The sequence below is a fragment of the Apteryx mantelli genome, chromosome 19 (genome assembly GCF_036417845.1).
Source record: "Apteryx mantelli isolate bAptMan1 chromosome 19, bAptMan1.hap1, whole genome shotgun sequence".
NCBI lineage: Eukaryota > Metazoa > Chordata > Aves > Apterygiformes > Apterygidae > Apteryx > Apteryx mantelli.
Genome location: NC_089996.1, coordinates 13,970,550 through 13,989,528, shown reverse-complemented (window position 1 = coordinate 13,989,528; position 18,979 = coordinate 13,970,550). Strand labels below are relative to the sequence as shown.

Sequence of the window (18,979 nt, the reverse complement as noted above, 5' to 3'; positions counted from 1 at the left end):
TTTAAGATACTTGGGCTGTTAGGGCTTAGAGATACATCATGCTGATTCTTTTAACTTCCTCTTTAGCAAGCCAGCATAGTAATTAGAATACCACTAAATGTCATGCCTCCTATTCTATAAACAGTATTGAATGTTTTGCTTAAAGATGTCAGGGAACATAGGAGTACCAGGAGACTAACCCCTGGGCGCAGGACGGCGCGTGCCCATCACCGCGGTCGGGGACGTGGTGCCCAGCAGCGAGGCTGCGCTCTTCCCTTGCACCTCTGCTCCCACCCGAGGGCTCGTATACCTGGATGTCTCCCACTACCTGCCCGGTTTGATTGCCCAGGACCTAAACACCGTACAAAGACCTAGCTAAAATCTGCTTTCAAGCTGGTTTTTATCCTTAGGATTTGGCCAACTGTGTCATGAGAGAGCATCTCATTATGCGGAGGGTTTATTTCCATGAAGTTTGCCTTCCGGGCTTGCAATAATCCTTCAGTTCTTCTGCTCCCAAAGTAAGCACTGGTGATACAATTAAAAAGTGGGCAACGTGCCATTTGCTCGCATTCATTCATATGGAAGATGTGAAATGAGAACAAAGCCTATAATCCCGGAGCTTCCTGGAAGCGGGGCTGGGAGAAGCCCAAGTGTTACTAGAATTGCAGCCTCCACCGTTGTCTTGTGAGCGCAAACGAGTCTCTGATTAGCAAGAACGGTCCTGCAGTGATTGTAGAGAAATTTTCAAGTCTCACCCATTTAATCAAAAAATAAACTATTCTGGTACAGAGGAAGTCATTACATCAGTGATCTACCTAGAGCGTATTAATTGCTAAAATTATGGCGGCCTGTCTACCTCATCTGACCCACTAAAATAGACAGCTTGTATGTTTGCTGTATCCTACCACCCATTTTCAGAGGGTTCCCCCCATTCTTTAGACTTCTGCTTTTGATGGAATTTTAGTTTTTTTATTTGTTAGCTTTTAAATGATTCTGAGGTTCTTATATTTGCTTCTGATGAAGAAATTGAAAAAAAAAAATTAGATTTCCTATATGCAGAGTTTCCATTTCAGTGGGAGTTTTGATACTGTTTTTCTTTGTTCTCTTACTTTTTTATGCTGTGCCAGTAAGAAGTAACTTCTTGTGTGCATTTAGAGTAATAAATAATAACAGTAAGAACTTGCTGTTCTTTAAAATGATCTAATTCATATTGAACTGTTCATTTTAAACGTAATACAATGGGCATTTTCACATGTTGATGGAAAACTTGTTTGTTATGAGAAGTGAATGATGATTCAAATTATATATGTTGACCCCTGCAGGGCCAACTTCAAAGTTTGATCCAACTTGATTTGTTTATTTATGTGAATGTTTTTATTTCATTATTTTATAAAAATGCTTTTACAATTACTCTGTAGTCACACACAGTTAAGCGCAGGAGTAGGCCTTTGCTCATGTAGTGCTGCTTTGTAGTAAGTGTGGAATAGCTGTCCTTAAATGTCAAAACATTTTTAAGCCAGCACACACCCCTGCTTAACTTAATTACCATGTATATTCCATTGATTGGAATGGAATTATTTGGTCGTGTTTGTTATATAATTTCGGTATAATATACAGGTTCAATGGATTCTATTAGACATTCACTATAATAATTTCCTGTAGTTCTTTCCCCTCTATATCATTACTTTATAGTCATAAATACCACTTATGTCAGATGTTAAACGCAACTTTAGAAGTCTGTTTATTCAGTGTCATTCTTAGAAGCTGCGGGTTTTGTCCTTCTTAGCAACAGATGTGCTTAGGAAAATAATGTTTAAGTATATGTATTTATAAGGCAGCAAGTTCCCTTACATCTTCCAAACAAAAAGAAATTAATGAACAGTTAGCTTTGAAAATACATTTTAAGTTGTTTGGAGGGCATAGTCAGACCCTATCCATCAGTTAACCTTTGAGAAACGCGGCGTTCCCATGACCCCGCTCCAGAAGAGCCACTGGCTGCGTCTTTAATGAATAACGAAGCAGATGTTCTCCGGAGCGGTTTGACAGGCTTTCCATGGCGGCTCGCTCTGTTTACAAAATCAATATGGTCGTGGAGCAGTTTGCATTTCATATCTCAGGCTGTTTGATAAACAGAGCTTCTGAACTGCAGCGTCCGTTTGAATTCTTGATCGAAAGTCTTCACTGGTTACCTTGGGCAACGTGTTAGTCACATAATTTCGATCTGTGCAGTGAAAACTACTGGTTACTGGTGCGTGATAAAACATGCAGTCAATACAAAAAAATGCACTAAAAATGCTTGCTGATACAAAAAGGACAAAAAAGCTCTCCACAAACTATAAGATACTAAAATACTAAGTTTTGAAGGTAAGTTTTTGTCTTCTCGTAGTCATGTTTCCATTCAAATTACTGTTAAGAGTTCCTGAATTTCTTGATTTATTAATAAAGCACTTATACTAAAGGAGTTTTTTATTTTTGAAGAAAGAGTTAGCAGGTTTTCCATTTTATCTGATGCATCATGCTTTGCTTTTGATTTTTCTTAACAGTTTTTATTGGCGTATGTGATTTTAGTTGAAAATTTAGTTTATGTTTGATGACAGTTTGATAAGTCTTCTCTAACGTAAAGGTGTATTAATACCAATAGAAAACATAAACAGAAGGAAACTTTGAGTCTTCGTTTTGCCATTATGTTTTGGTTGAGGATGTATTAATGTATGAAAGACCTGCCGTTCCCTAATTTCCACAGCCTTTCTGTCGGTGTATGGGGCTTAAAAAACTGAAGGGGAAAAAAAAAAAAGAAAAAATGTTAGCAGTAATTGATTTCAAACTCCAATGTGTTTCTTCAACAAAGAAGAATTTCAGCTTTTCCCAACTTTTGATGAAAATTGGAGTGTACTGATAGTTTTGACTGAAATACAGAGGTAAATGATGTTTCCTAAATCTGCATTAAATGGTGTAGTTAGGGCTCAATTAGCCATAAAGGATCTCAGAATATACACGGGGTCCATAGCAAGTCCAGTCATGCTGTGATTTTGGCCTTTCCTGAAATATTCCGTGTTTTCAGACGGGACCTCCGCCACTGCGGAGAGAGCAGTCAGGTTTGGCGGCACCGCAGTGTGTTCATTTTTAAGCGGTTTGGGTGTATGCCATTTCACTGGTCCTCAATTTTCCAAGCTACTGGTGGCCTTAAAGTGTCCTCACTATAAATTTCCATGTTGGGAACTTGGACAGGAATAACAGTCTCTAAAATATTTACGACCTGCCAAGTTAGAAATAGTTCACTCTCACTTGCAACAGCAGAGCTGGAAAATGTGCAGCTTTTCAAGCTGATCCCATCATTACGGTCCTGATTTTGCAGTCATTTTGCTGTAATTCAGATTCGTCCTAACGAAGTGTTGCTCCCTGCTCTTCTACTGTATTTTGTTCCGTCGTGTCAGAACGGTGACCGATGACGAGCTGCAGTTAAGCACAGTTTATACATAAATAGCCAGTAAGGACACGTTAGCCCCAGGATGAATCCTATCACTATACTTTCTGTTTACGTACAGTCAATAAGTTGAAGTTTTAATGTAGGTGGATGGCAGAAACAAGCCCGTGTTCACTGAACTGACGTATTCTTTCTGGCAATGCCAAAGCGAAGGTAAATAGGCCCAAAACGCTGCAGGTGTGGCCGATAACCGCGGTAGGCACCGTCAGGCGGGGGGGAGAGGTGCCAGGCTGCTCTACTTTGAAGATGCTGCAATGGATTTTTCCGTAGCACGGGTTGCCGAGTTATAAAGTATTCGGTATTTACAGGAATACATTAAAGGTATGCCGGTTTTATTTATGAGAATCTCTCTCTGCTTCTTCTTCAGGACCCCAGAAGCAAGCACAAGTTTAAGATCCACACGTATGGCAGCCCGACGTTTTGCGACCACTGCGGGTCTCTGCTGTATGGGCTTATACATCAAGGGATGAAATGTGACAGTAAGTTCTTCTGTGTTACCAAACGGTGGTTTGGAAACTCAGTGGAAACACAGGGCAGCAACTTCTTACTTCTTTGCTGTGGAAAAGACCATTTCAAATGGCAGTTATTTATAGCACTGTATATTGCCAATAGGTATCTAAGTGCTAATGCAAATGCATTCAGTGCTAATGCCGATCACCTCTTGCTGCAAAAGAGGTGCCTTGAGCTTGAGGTGTGCAGGTGCCACGTCAGATCTGAGGAAGGCTGGTTTGGGAGTGGACAGACAAAGGCACTGTCGGAGACTGAAATTGCAGTTCAGTTGGTGGCCAAAGTCCAATATTTTACTTGCATTTCGTTTGTCTTGGAAGTCTCCTTCTAGAAAATCTAATAATCAATTTAAGCCTGGCACTGGCTGGCACTAGTACCCTGTTTTCTTAGACATATTCCAAGCAGGTCTTTTTTCCATGAGCATTTTCCCTTTCTTTGTCTTGCATGCCATTAACGATAGCTTTAGGTTTCTGAAGCAGATTCACTGTTTCATCATCCACTGTCTACAAAATGTATTTTAAGATGGAAACGATCCATGTTGGTCAGTTAAAAAAAAAAAAAAAAAAGCAGTTATAATCTTAAAGTCTTGCCATTGTAATCCTAACTTTCCCTTTGCTCAGTCTTTGCAGTGTAATCATAATGTTGGTTTCTCATGGTTGTCTGCACCATTTTTATATCCCCAGCTTGTGATATGAATGTTCATAAGCAATGTGTAATAAATGTCCCAAGCCTTTGTGGAATGGATCACACAGAGAAAAGAGGAAGGATTTATCTGAAAGCCGAAGTCACTGGGGACAAACTGGAAGTAACAGGTAAATAACAATTCGTTTTGGAAGTTTGCAAGTTTTTTAAAATATATAATATACACCTTGGGGTTATGTACATTGGTCCATATCTTGTGCATTGAAACCCATGACAGACTATTTGTCTTCAGTAGCATTAGGATTTCATTCGATATCTCCCTGAATCAAGAAACACTGTATTAATTGGCATTCTGAAGAATCCACATGTGTTAAAAATAAATACAAGAATGAAAACTGTAATAATAACTTTAAAAACTCAAAACTGTTTACTAGAAAATCTCTATAAAGTCAATTTTTCTTGTAGCAAGCAGCACAGTAGGATATCTAAATGCCTCACAGAGTTAGCCATCATGTTCAAAACACAAGAAATACCCCAAAGTCTTCCATCAAGTAAGGAGTAATTTCCTGCATTTCGCAGTATTTAATACACAAAGGCAACTTGGATTCAGTCCCAAGTATTACTCCCAACATATTATAAAATTAAAAATAAATCATCACATTCTGCCAGGCTAAAGTAACACAGTAGTTACCAAGACAGGGAGGAGAGAGAGGGAGGAAGGAAAGAGGGTGGCAGTTCATTTCCTGGTGTTTTTCTCGGGATTTATGAGTAAGCTTTGGTTATGCGCGCACGCATCCCGACACACACACACTCCTCCCTCCCACCCGTTCCAAGTCTGAAGTTGCAGTGCATGCCATTCAGAAAATCTTTTTTTCAGGTTGAAGGACTGTTTTGTCCTTCTAAATAGGCATGTTGCTCAACTCCAGTGGAACTTCCTTGTGCAGGATCAGAGAGTGGAATTTATCACTTAGGATCCATTTAAGAATGTGTATTTATAGAATATTTTTTTGTTTGTTCTGTACATGCTTTTAATTGTGACTGGGGTGAACTGATAATTAATCTGGTATCTGAAGTGTCTGCAGGTCGGTAACAAACTTTATTGTTGATTTTTCCTTTCAATTGGATGCAAATATGCAAAAATGTTCCGTGCCGATCAGATTACTGTATGTGTACTCAAAGGGAGCTCACAGGGCAGGAACTGGGGTGGACAGAGTTGAAATAAGGGAAGGAATAACAGAAATCTTTGACCATGTGTTTTACAGGTAGAGGTAAGTCTGTAAAACAAATCTAAATTCTAAAAGAGAGTCCTAATTTCTAATGGCTCGGAACTTTGAAGAAATTTTTAAAAGCTGCTGTAGTAATTAAAAACAAAATGAGTGCAATAGAAGATGGTCATAAAACACAATAAATTTATCAAAAGCTTTTACTTCGGGAGAGAGGATGGGTTAGTGTGTTGTCCCAGGTGACCAACACCACTTCTTCAGTGAAGGGAAGTGGAAGTTACAGCAGGACCAAGTAGGAGGTTTCTTAGACCATCTCAACTTCTCTCTTTGTTTCTTGATGCCATTGTAGGTAACCTGTGGATGCTGGACATTACTGTATTGCTTCAGCGTTGCTAGAACCTCTAATACATCAAAACAATGACACTCCTTCCACTTATGCACTTCCTGGATACTGGATAAATCACACTAAATATCATACCACTTGTAGTCACCATAAAGGAAGTCATGCCATCACGCTGAGTTTTCACAGCTTGTAGAACCACCCGACTTCCTTCCTGTCCCTGCCACCTGCGCTCTTTCATGGCTTTGTTATCTCTAAAGCAGAATACCTCCATGTTCTCCTGTCAAGCCATGTAACACGCACTGAAAGGGACAGGTATGGTAATGTGCAGTTATAAAGGATCGGAATACATCTCGAGTGATACTTAATTGTAGCTAACTTTTCAAATTGCTTCCTCTTAACGTAGGAGGGGTAAATTTGTCCAAGGTACTGTCATTAAGAGAATGTTCCTTTCACTAAGCAGTGAAGCATTTAAAAGATGGTGATGCAGGCTCTAAAGAAATTACTCTAAAGTACCATGAGAGAGAACTGATTTGAAAATCATCCAAGTGACAAAATTTAATATTTGCATTATTCTAGGCCATTTTGCAGCAAGGTTCTTAGATATGGCTTAAACTTTCTGGCATAATGCACAGAATTTGACAAATAACATGTACTTATTTTCTTGATAATTCAGCAGGTTTGTCATCCTTCTAGGGACCAAAATGTTGACCACAAGTCTTTGTGGTACCAAGGCACTATAAAACGATTATACAAATAAACATTTTTTACTTCCTGATTTTATTTGAAAAGCTCTTTTCTAAGATGTGGCTATGGTAAAATTGTTACAGATCTTTTCCAGGTTTTCTTTGTAAGCTTTCTGGGTGCGAGTGCACTTGGCAAACACTATTGTTTGTGTGTTTATAAATAAAACATTTCCATCCTGCAATTAAGTAGGTTTCTGGACAGCAAGAAAAATGTTTGCTCTGTCATTGTATATAATAATTGTGGTGCTGCAGCATTTCCAAGCTTTCAGAAGATTATTTTAAATAAAAATGACAGTTGCTCTGAAAGTAAGCTTTTTTCCTTTAAATTAAAAATAGTATGCAGACTAATCCCAGACCAGGTGGATTTTCAGATACCTTTTATGCATGTTTAACTGGAAAGGAAATTAGCAGTTATTAGTTACTTTGTGGACATATTGCTATGCAGAAATTTCTAACTCCTTTTCTCCCAGTACAGCATTGTTTCTGAAATTTATATTGACAAAACCTCTCTTAGAAAATACTGTTCCCTAGAGATGCCAGATATGATGCTACTGCCTTGAGATTCGGAATTGGAGGTGAATTAGGTGTCCAGGATGCTTAGGAACAGCAGTAAAAATAATTGATAAATGGTTGGCTGTTTGGCGTGAGCCTTTGCCTGAATCTTTTTCAAAGGAATTACTCTGTAGGTGTTGAACACCTTCAGCTGGATTTGTTCGCATCTCTGCTCCGCATCCTGTTTGGTCGTTAATTGGTTCCTGCTGAGCGCTTATTCTTCCCGTAGATAGCCGTGATTGCATGCTACCCTTCGTGCTGCTAAATGTAGCCATGGCACTTGGCTGGCATCGTGTAAGAAATACCTTAGATGGGCAACTCAGCCGCTCCGGCTTCAATGAGGAAAGCTGCGGATGCGGCACACTTAATGCGAGACGTAGTCATCTGGGGGGATACTGTTAGCACGCTGCAAGTTGTCTTTATTTTTGTGTAATTGCTTTGAGGATTTTTTGGTGGCTTTTGTGTCAAATAAAAGCCAGAGTATGTGTACATTTACTAACTGTTTTCCCAATAAAATATTGTAAATAAGACTGTTTTTTTTCCCAGCCAATACTATGAAAGAGACAAGGCAGAATACTACCAGATGGAGTTGTCCAGTGGTTCAGTCAGATTATTTAATTTTTTGAATTGCAGTAATGGAGGAAATGATTCAGTCCTGTAGGTAAATGTACTTAATTCTAGTTGGGAACTTAATTTTAGGTGGGATCTTCAATATGGGAACTTAAAAGTGGACATACAGCCTTTTTTTGCACAAATGTGAGAGACTCTGTGACACTTTTTCATATATCAGTAAGAGTTTTGTATTGGCATACTTTGCCGAAACTCCACCAGCTTCACAGTGCTAGTCAATATGCTGCATTCAGTGTTGCAGTTCTTAAATATTAACAGTTTATTGTATACCTACTAGCTTGAGACTTGCATTGGATATTAATTATTTATTGCATTTAAGTAAATCAGCTTGGTAGTTTTCTTTTTATAGGGACTCTGTTGAATTGGTGACCTTTTCATAGGTTGATTGACTTTGGGATTTTGCTTTTAAACATATTTAAGCAGTTCTTGTTATTCTTAATCCCTCTGCTTTTTGCACTGTATTTTCTCTTGATGTGCATTAAAGTTTCGTCACTCTTTTACATGTCTTTGTTGACCCATCTTATAATTAATTGGGGGCTCTTCTGAGTGAATTTTTAGGTGGCTGAATTGCAGTATTGCTTTTTTTTTTTTGGATTATTTTTATACTGAATAAACAATAACCTTTATGACAAAATAACCCCATCTGGAGCACTGACATATGAAAAGCTGCCACATTATTGGGATTCTGAGCTGTGGCCTAACAGTTGCTGGAGTTGCATTTGACAGCAGCTAACAATAAGGAACTGCCCTCCTGACACAGGCACTAATTTAGAGGCAGAGTGTTAGTGACTTGCTGTCATCTAATGCTCCCTACTGTTACCTAAACTTCTCATTAATTTAAAAAAAAAAAAAGCTTTACATGCCAGAGTGTTCAGTTTTTTGTAACTGTATTTTTCTTAGTTACAATGAATGCAGGAAATCTCTTTTTATTCTTCTGTGGCGCTTCTGTTATTTAAAAGAAAAGGAAAGCTCGCAGTGATCTTTCCCGAAGTTGGGAGCACATAACAGGCTATCAACAATAATCTCACTAGGAGCTCTGGGCTCCCTGCTGTACGTTTTTCAAATTATTTATGAATGTCTTATGTTGAGCCACCCTATGGCGCTGCATATTAATGTTTTGTCACGCTGCTTGCTATAGGAAAGCTGGGCTTAACCGCCTCTGCCCAAACAAGCTGGGGAGACAACCTGGGGAATCTTGCCAAATTTAATCATAAAAATTGCTTCCTTAAGCACATGCATACATTAATAATTTTATTTATGTTTGTCTAGGTCAGTATTGGTGTCATTCTTTGTTAGCATTAATTTCATATTATTCTGCAACTGATTTTAAAAGTGAACACATGAATATTCTGGCTATTTGACCAGCTTTTAGTAGCAACTAACTATGAAGCAATCCCAAAGAATTACGGGCATGTGGGAGGCATTTTTAATGTCACAAAGATTATGAATTGCATGTTTTATCTCACTTAGTACTTTCTTCTCTCTTTCCTGGCATTCCCAGAATCTGCAGAGTTGCTGTGTTCATTACAGAGAGAGCTGTAGTCTCAACGCCTATAGCAACTGAATGCTTCCCGTTTCATTAAATTTGCCTTCTTCATGCTTACCCTGAAGAAATAGGCAATGCATAGTACTTAAAAGAAACATTAGTTTTTCATAAATCACCACCTGCATTTATATTATAAAAAAGCTTCATGTTTATACCAAAATATTGAAAGATCAGAATTAGAAATTTCAGTCTGATTCTCTTTTCAGACAATTTCATGCAGCAAAAGAGCCGATTTTTGTGTTAAAACTCATGTTTTACTAAGTAATTTTTAATAGCATACAGTTGCTCCTCTAAGATTTCCAGCTGAAAATTAAAGCAGCAAAGCTACTGCAGGCACAAGTACTTAAGTAGTATTAGAGCTGATGGTACATTTTTTATTAATAAGAGAGAATATCTTAATAAAAGACAGAAGGATAAAGTACCATGAAATGTTGGTTCATTTTTCAGCTTGTTCTAGGAGGAAAATTAATCACTCATCTATTTCTTGTGTGTAAATCACCTGTGAAATTCAGGCTTTCTAATAGTCTCCATTCATTATGTTACCATCTTTCAGGATTCAGGAAATCAAGAGTAATGAGTAGGCAATGGTCTCATGAGGGATATTAAAAGCAAGTTTAGCTAAGTGGGGGAATAGTTACGGAATAGAGAAAAGTCTCATATCAGAAAGCCTTTTAGTGACTGAAAACTGTATAGAAATTAGAAACTGCCTCAAACGGAGGATTTGTTTTGGTATCAGTTGCACAACTGAGTCTCAGCGAGCTCCACAAGGCAAAAATTCTGTGGTAGTTTTGATAAAAACTGGTAGCAGGACAGTTCTGGAGGTGGCTTGGGATTTTGCAGGTAGAGAGTACAAGTACACGACTGGGGAGAAAAACTGTTCCTGCTAGTAATAGGTGAATGTGCTAAGCCGTGGCTGGGGGGAGTGCGGCGAGCTTCGAGGGGGAAAGGCGCGTGGCTGGGCCGCCAGGGTCCTGCGCCCCTCTCCAGACACCCCAGGAACTCGGCCCGTCCCTGGGCTCCCACCGGGTTCTTCTTGAGGGAGTAACGACAGCGATGGAATAACATTTGTCCAGGAAGCAGAGGTGCTAACAAGCTCATGTGCAAATTATTTTGAACTTAAAAATTAATTTCGCTCTTCCGTGCTAGCGCAGCATTGCGGGAAGAGTGAGCTGCTCCCCGAATTAGAGCTAGCAGCGTTCTCCCCTGTTTTCATTTTGCCAGATAGCTTGCTGGACAAATCTATTCGAGATCGGAAGCTTCTTTTAAAAGCAGCTATTCACATTCTGTTGAGAGATTTCTGCTCACCTAAGTTGCCTGAAGGGAGCAAAAGGTTGGCAAGAAATGGTTGCGGGGATTAGTAAGCTGTTTTGTTATCAATATTTGGGAATTCAGGAAGAAGGTAGCTGTGACTCACTTGAAAAGGAACTGAGTAAACTTGTGCTGTTAATAACTCTGCCCTGCTATAGGAACAGAAACATTTACTCATTCCCATGACTACATTTCATTGCTGATATCACAAGAAGTTATAAATCTGTAACTGCATATGCTTTGCAACTTGCGACCCATAAATTCCCTTGAAGAGATGTTAGGGTTTTGTCACCCGCGCTCTGGGCAATTCCTCAAAAGTTTACGTGCCTGAATTTCATCTCTTTATAGAAAATGTCGGTTGATCTCTGCCATCCCACTCTGTCTTATTTAGATATTTATTTAAAGTACGAGTACCTCAGAACCAGCTCTGTATTTGCTTATGTCTTTATCCTATTTCTGGAAAAGTGGGCGTCCCAATTTTAGGCATGGCTTCTGGATACTGCTGGAATACAACTAGCACGTAATTAAATAGAACAATTACAAAACAGTCTTCATTTCCTGCTGAAGAGATAGGTATGATCTCTTCTTCATTAATGTCGAGGTGGAAAATGTTACACTTTCCTCCCTGTGGCATTCTCACAAACATTTCCGCGTTAGAAGGAGAACGTGGGCAAAGCTGGATTTGTTAGAAACCTCTGTATATGCTTCTCTCCACTCCCTCTGCCTCCGTATGCAGCCTCAGTGCCTGTTAAGAGTCTCATCTGGACAAAACGTTGGGAGACGGAGCCCCTCGCAGCCGCTTTGCTCACATCAGAGGTCGTTATTGAGCACCACAGTTATGACAGAGAACTGGCGAGCGATATTCTAGGTTTCTATCCAGGTTTACTCTCCAAATGATGCAAAAGTGTTCCTCACTTTAACCTTCTATAAATAGGAATAACAGCTCTGTCATGGTGTTGAGTTTAACGAACAAATAATTATAAAGCAACATGTGATCTTTCATATCACTCCTAATTGATGAGTGAAAGGCATAATAATTATCAGTCCAAATTAGTAATACTGCTGTACTATGCTAATGGATGACAGCTATAACCGAATTCAGCCGCAGTAAGTAAATTTATTTTCTTTGAGTTATTTTTGATTTAACTTACTCTGTTTCAACCACACGCACAAGCTAGTGCCTCTGATGGGGAGGGGAAATCTCTTCTTCTTGTCAACCCTCTTGTAGAAACCTGACCTGACTTGTTAAAAATAGGATGCCGCCAAAGAGGTGGGCCACTGAGATGATAATTCTTTATAAGCTGTGCTCGGCACAAGTATCATCATGCCGTTTCCTCAAGAAAAGAAGTGTGACATCAGTTGGAAGAAGATGTCTAAGGGTACTAATTAAACAGACAAAAATACAAATGGACCAGATATCTTAAAACAAGGAGTGAGATAATGACTTTTTTTTTCTTTAGCAACCTGTGTTTAGTATATATTGCATCTTTCCTTCCCAGTTCGTCTCTGAGCTTCTCTCTTTTTTTGTATTTAGAAGACTTTTTTCTTATTCTGTGTTTCCTGCAAAAGAAAGAAGTAGCCTTACACATGCTGCCAGGTCCTGCTGCTGTCAGCGTTGGTGCTGTTTGCTGGAAGCGACAGCTTGTACCAAGGCTCGGCAGTCACAGCTTCCCCCAGGGAGCTCTCCGGATCCGAGCCACAGAGAATGCTTCTGCATCCAAGAAACCAATTTCTGCAAAACCTGCTTGGTTTCACACTGAACATCCCCAGGTAGAATTTAAATATAAAGGATTAGTGTGAAGACACCATGTTAAAACTGAGCAATTTTATTCAAGGAATTTTAGTGAAAAGCTTCCTGGTATTTATTTCTGGGAAGGTGTAGAACATGTAGGCAATTCAGCTCCTCACTTACGTCAAGCTAGAGCGTAGAAATAAAAATTGTAATTTGGTTTCTCTGAAAGGCCTGGGTTTTGAGGTAGAAGCCCATGTGCTGAACCAAGCAGTGCAGTCATAAGCACCGTGTACACGAGAACAAAAAAAATTAATGTGGGCTAAGAGGAGGAGAGAGCAATTTGCATGGGAGGATGTCACTTCATCCTTTACTTACTTTATGGTGCATAGCCCTTTTCGGGTTGTACAATATTTAACTAAACTTATTTATTTAATCTTAATTTTAATTTCTCAGAAGTATTTGAAGATCATTTATAGTGCGCTAAATTTTAATATTGGTTTATTTCTTCAAGGTTTAAAAAGGGAAATGATTTTATAGCCTATTTTTGAGGAATGTAATTTAGTCCGTCAAATTATATTTTATTTTAAAATTTTAGTCAATGACCACTTTCTTTCTCTCATTTTTAAGAATGCAAAATTAGGAAAAATAACTTAAGCAATTAACTGTTGGTTCAAGATAATGTCATTCCTTTCCAGCCCTGATCTATTTTCAGTAATTAATTTACAGCAGGGTATCTGTTAGGCATGAGAATTATCCTGGCAAATACACGTAATGTAATATGTTCCAAATAAGTAGCTTGAATTCTGTATTTGACCTTCTTTCTACAACTATTTTGGATATTGCTACTAGAAGGACACCTGCTATGTCCGTTATTTCCCTCTTCCAGCTGTTCTGTCCCAGCTAATATTCTCTCATTAAATGGACTAGTTCAGAGAGTTTGAACTGAGGTGTCTTCGGTGGCAGTGGCCGTTTTCTCTCCAAGAGAGTTTTCCCTCTGCAGCTCCACACGCTCACAATGATTGTGTTCTTCCAAATGACACTAAGCAGGAGATTTGCGCTAAACACTGTTTAGCAGTTATGTCATTTGGAAGACCACAATCATTATGAGCACTAAAACAGTCTACCCGTCTTGTAAAAGAAAAGTATAAGCCCGGAGCTAGTCACATGCAACTGGCAAATACACCTAGTGGGTATGAACCGGGACGGAACCAGTATTTGATTTCATAAATCACCTTCAGTGCTGTTATAATGAGGATATTGTCAACACTTCACAATTCTTCATGTCTCTGTCCTTACGGAAAGCACAGTAATATCTGTCCTGGGCTTTCTGTTTCTTGTCTATCTTCTTCTGTCTTACAGAAGCAGTAGTGTACAGTTGTCGGTCCACCACAATCACGCCTTTATTTCTAGAGGGAAAACAAAGGGCATTCTGAAAAGATGTTCTTCAGCTGCTTTGCAAGTCATTTGACTGTTGACCAAAAACTGTCCTCCTCTTATTCAATAAATAATGAGAGTAAACAATCCACTTCAAAATATTTCTGTGGCCTGGATGCCATTTATCCTGCAAGCCAGGAAATCAAAGGTTGAAATCCTGGGAAGGTCTTTAAGTTGTATTTATCATCTGAAAATGCCATTCAGATTTGGGAGAGAGGGAGGAAAGATCATTAATTATTTTGAAATACGTCTCTGTTTACTGTAGGATACAGAGAGTAAGTACCCTGTACGAACGGTAACTATCTGTTGCTGAAGATCCTGACAGCTTTTTCTTTTGCATTAGTTCTGATTGTGTTCTTCAGTGACTCTAAAGTTCAAATATTTGTTGGAGATGTTTTCTTGCAAGAAATATCAGGTGATTTGAAGATTGACGTTTCTTAAATTTCCTTTCAGATTTCTTCAGTTAGCTTGATAAATGGAAAACATACATCTCTGAAGTCAAAATTGTGAAAGCAGTAGCTGAGTACACTGTCATTCCAGGATCATATCTCTAGTGACTGATTCTAAAATGCTGGCCTTCCTTCAAATCCTGTGAACTGTATCATACCAAAAGCTTCTTGAGATTTTCCTTCCAGGAACAATTTTAATCTTAAAATACAAATCTCACAAGGGAATTTCCAAATGAAAGCTATTTTCTGAGCAAATGAGGCTTAGAGGATTACTGCTCCCAGTGCAGTATATTTTGAGATCCCCAATTGTAAGCTCTGAATCTGTTCCATATCTACAACTCGATCAGCGTTAACTGGAGTTCGTCACAACATGACAGATTTGGGTGGGACAGTGTTTCACAGCACAAGTGAAGTTCACCTGTTTTTTGAGGTTCAACAAAAGCTGATGCCTGAATGCCATTAACATAGAATAAAACCTTACATGCCGTATAAATGTTACATGGGTGTTATGCCAGTCCTCTGCAGGGGGGAGGAAATACTGTATTTCTTCATGCATTAAAATACTCCACTCCTCTGCAATGACTCCTGAACTTGTAAATGAAGTCCTGCAGCTGCTGTTGTAATTCTAGCTAGACTGCAACCTGCAGGTCACCAAGCCCCTGGTAAATGCGACATGAGATACATTAACTCAGTTTGTGCCTTCTTCTGACATTGTAAAATTAGAGGCTACATTAACGTTTTTGTGAAGCCCAAGTTAAACCTGTCTTCTGTGCACTTTTCTTAGGTTGATGTCATGACATAACGCTTACAGTGGTTCCGTCTAGCAGCTAATGAACAATGAGAGTGGGGGAAGTTTAGTGTTAGATGTCTATCAATGATATGTTGTATGGAGTAATCTATCTTTTGTAATCCGTTGTGATCTGACTATCACCCTTAGACTATTTGGGTGGTAGTTCTGCAGTTGTACAACTTAAAATTGATGAGTAAATAAAAGCACAAAGAATAGCTACTCACTTGCAAATGTACAGAGATGGATTTGGACACTTAATCATCCCGTTGCAGAAAAAGAGCTACTTCGCAGCTGCACAGCAGTTATAAGTTGCCTTCTTCTCTTGTTTCTTTCTACTGTTCTTATAAATATCGCTAAGTGCAACTTCACAGTACAACTACTTTCATCCACACCAGCTAAGAAGTGGACTTCACATTTTATTTGTTTTATCATTCAACATGTTTCAATAACTCTAGTTTGATGTTTTACTACTTTGTTAATGGTCATTTGTAATTCTATACAAATCAGCTATGTGTTTTGTATTGACAGTGCGAGAAGCAAAAAACCTAATTCCCATGGATCCAAATGGACTTTCAGATCCTTATGTTAAACTGAAACTCATCCCAGATCCTAAGAACGAAAGTAAACAGAAAACAAAAACCATCCGTTCTACTCTGAATCCACACTGGAATGAGTCATTTACATTGTAAGTCTGGCTAACCCCTTTTACTGTGACACGTTTTATGTATGGAATGATTTATTTGAATTTTGCATTGAAAACTTCTCTATTTCTCCCCCCCCCCTTTTTTTTTTAGTAAATTAAAACCTACAGACAAAGATCGACGGTTATCTGTAGAGGTCTGGGACTGGGATCGAACAACCAGAAATGATTTCATGGGATCTCTGTCATTTGGGGTGTCAGAGCTTATGAAAATGCCAGCCAGTGGATGGTAAGAATTTCTGAAAAGAGAGAGAGAGAGAATGTGTCACACAAAGAATAAGTTTAAGAACAGTATTTTCTTTAATATAACCTACTTTTTTGTAGCTTTTTCCTATACCTCATATGCTGTAAATTCACTGAAAACGCAGCTAAAACTGGAGAACATGGAGTATAAGTAACAAGGAGGGATAATAAAAGGAATGCTTCCCTTTGTTGTGTACATGAAACTTCTGCTACAGCCAGGAGTTGCTGCAAGCTCAATTCTATTTGCATAGTCTTGTGATATGAATTTTGATCTTGAATATGATATATTTAGTACTAAGCATATCATGTTATGTATGCAAATTCAAAGTATGGAGGAACTGATTTGATAAAATGCTGTCATATTACATGCTCTGCATGTAATATACTGTTAGAGCCCAAGCTAGGAGTAGAACTCATCACACCTTCCCCAAAAGTACATGTCTCATTGAAGATAATCATCTAGGGCTTCATAGGCACCTTCAGGGTTGACTCCTCCATCATATCATAGAATAGGTGGGATGGATATTTCCCCCTCCATTAACTGTAGAAGGTGCCTTCACAAATAGTTGAGATAAAGATCTAATGTTAGGTGCAATATGTTCTATTTTCGAGTTTGCTATAGATCTTTGAAAACAGTTCTTTACATACCTCTCGCATTGATACAAACCACACACAAACAGCTCGATCCAATTTTAAACCTAAAAGGAAAAAACATGAAAAGGCACCATTTTCCTCAAATGTTCCACAGGTACAAGCTGCTGAATCAAGAAGAAGGTGAATATTATAATGTTCCAATTCCAGACGCTGATGAAGATGGAAATGCAGAGCTCAGACAGAAGTTTGAGGTGAGGCTTAAACATAAATGGGTACAGCTATATATTGCATACATTTTTCCTTTTGTTATATAAAAATGCCTATTAAAAAGTTATATATTAGAGAGTGATGACTTCTGTTGCCTGTGACTGTAGTATGTTCCTTCTGATTTCTTGAAGATTGAGCCAAGTGGTTTAATTCAGTAGTGGTATCATGTATCTGACAGTTCAGCTGCTCTGTGTTATAACACTCAGAAGTTGGTATTGTAAAATATTTTATGTCACATATATATAATAATTGCAGTGTGTTTTTTAACATTTATGGCAAAATCTGTCAGCCATTATCATTAGTATCTCTAGTGAAAAATGAAGTTCTCAGAAATAGCAGCATTTTAATACTTGAAATATTTATTTCAAACTGAACAGGCTCTTTTAGGGAAAATAATTATAATGTTATCTACTGATTATTTAGAACTGTAAAATTTTTTTAGAAGGTTGTTACCTGAAATTCTGAAATCTGTAATACGGGTACAGAAGTTTCAGGAAAAGTGGTATTGCTGGTTATGTGCAGAAAAGAAACACTGAAGAAAAACAATACTTTCAGCAGAGTCTTCTTGCCTTCTGTGATGCAAATTGGAATGGTTGGTAGTCACAAGCATGGGCTCTCCGTGCCATGCAAGGAGTTGTGACTTAATGAACAGACTTAGCCAGCAACTCTGCCTCTTCTGACAACTGCAGACGGTATTACAGCAAAATACTTGCTGTCCGTTAAAGCCAGCAACAAGAAAGGTATGGCGTGGAGGTGTTTTGCTGATGGCTCCGCTAGGTTCAGCTCTTTTGACTTGAGTGTTCTTTCCAGCAGCATATGCAGTATTGAAATTGAGTTTGAGATATTCCAATCTACAATATTGTGTTTTCTTTTTTCTAGTCAAACATTTACAATTTTAGTCTCGCTGTTTATCCAGAAAGTAATTAATATACCTGTTGTGCATATACAAACACGTGAGCCTGTTCCTTTCAACCTGAAATGGCAATTTTTTATGTTCACCATCAGGCAGAAATCTACATTGTTATTATAAAAGATGGGTTAACCCAAGAAAGTGAGGAAAAACGGCATATGTTCAACTTTCAAGAAGGAAAAAGAAAAGGTGCATCAATTTCTTCTGAACACATTTGGATCAGCTACCATATTTTTGTCTGCAGCATGAACTATGGTTTTTGTTATACATTTGAGAAGTATTTTAATCTCCATTTCATTTTCCTTTCTTTACAATTGTGATCTGACCAGTGTGATTTTATTTTGTTGCACTAGGTCATTTTCTATTCAAGATCATGTTTACTTTTTATCCTCCCTAGAACAAATAACTTTAAAAGCAGTTTTTTTCGCCCCTTACATATCTCTGTGCAAAGTGCAGAGCTGGAATTGAGTGGCTGTGTATACGTTAGTGTTAGTAACCTAGTTAGGGAAGTCTAGCTTTTTTTTCTCAGGACAGAGGCAGCACAAAGACGAGTGCCAAAATAAAAGGAAAAAGGGCACATTCATTATTGTGTGTGCTAATGTCCCAGCTGGAGGAAGCCAGTATTCCTTTGCATCATGTTCACCTACCTGCAAATCAGCTATTTTGGGCCTTGATATAATAAGCAGATATTTCCAAAGTTACAGTTCAAACAAGAGAAGAAGACCTGGACTTAAATCAAAATTATTTGGTGAACCTATCTTTGGCACATATCTTTTTAAACATTATTTTATTTAAATTTTATCTATTTCTCAGACTTCGATGTTTATCACAAAAATATCTATTTTAAAGTGCCCATAATCATATGCAGTATGTTTGCATATTGAATCTATAATCTCTTGTTTT

At 38.3% G+C, this 18,979-nt stretch overlaps 1 protein-coding gene across 1 annotated transcript in view; it reads left to right on the top strand.

Annotated features, from left to right (window-relative positions):
- Positions 1-18,979, top strand: part of PRKCA (protein kinase C alpha) — a 159,723-nt gene that overhangs the window by 100,805 nt on the left and 39,939 nt on the right. Inside the window, exons 4-8 of the mRNA XM_067308061.1 lie at positions 3,831-3,942; positions 4,654-4,782; positions 15,891-16,047; positions 16,157-16,291; positions 17,054-17,150. Coding sequence (XP_067164162.1) covers positions 3,831-3,942; positions 4,654-4,782; positions 15,891-16,047; positions 16,157-16,291; positions 17,054-17,150 — 630 coding nt within the window. The remainder of the gene's footprint in view (positions 1-3,830; positions 3,943-4,653; positions 4,783-15,890; positions 16,048-16,156; positions 16,292-17,053; positions 17,151-18,979) is intronic.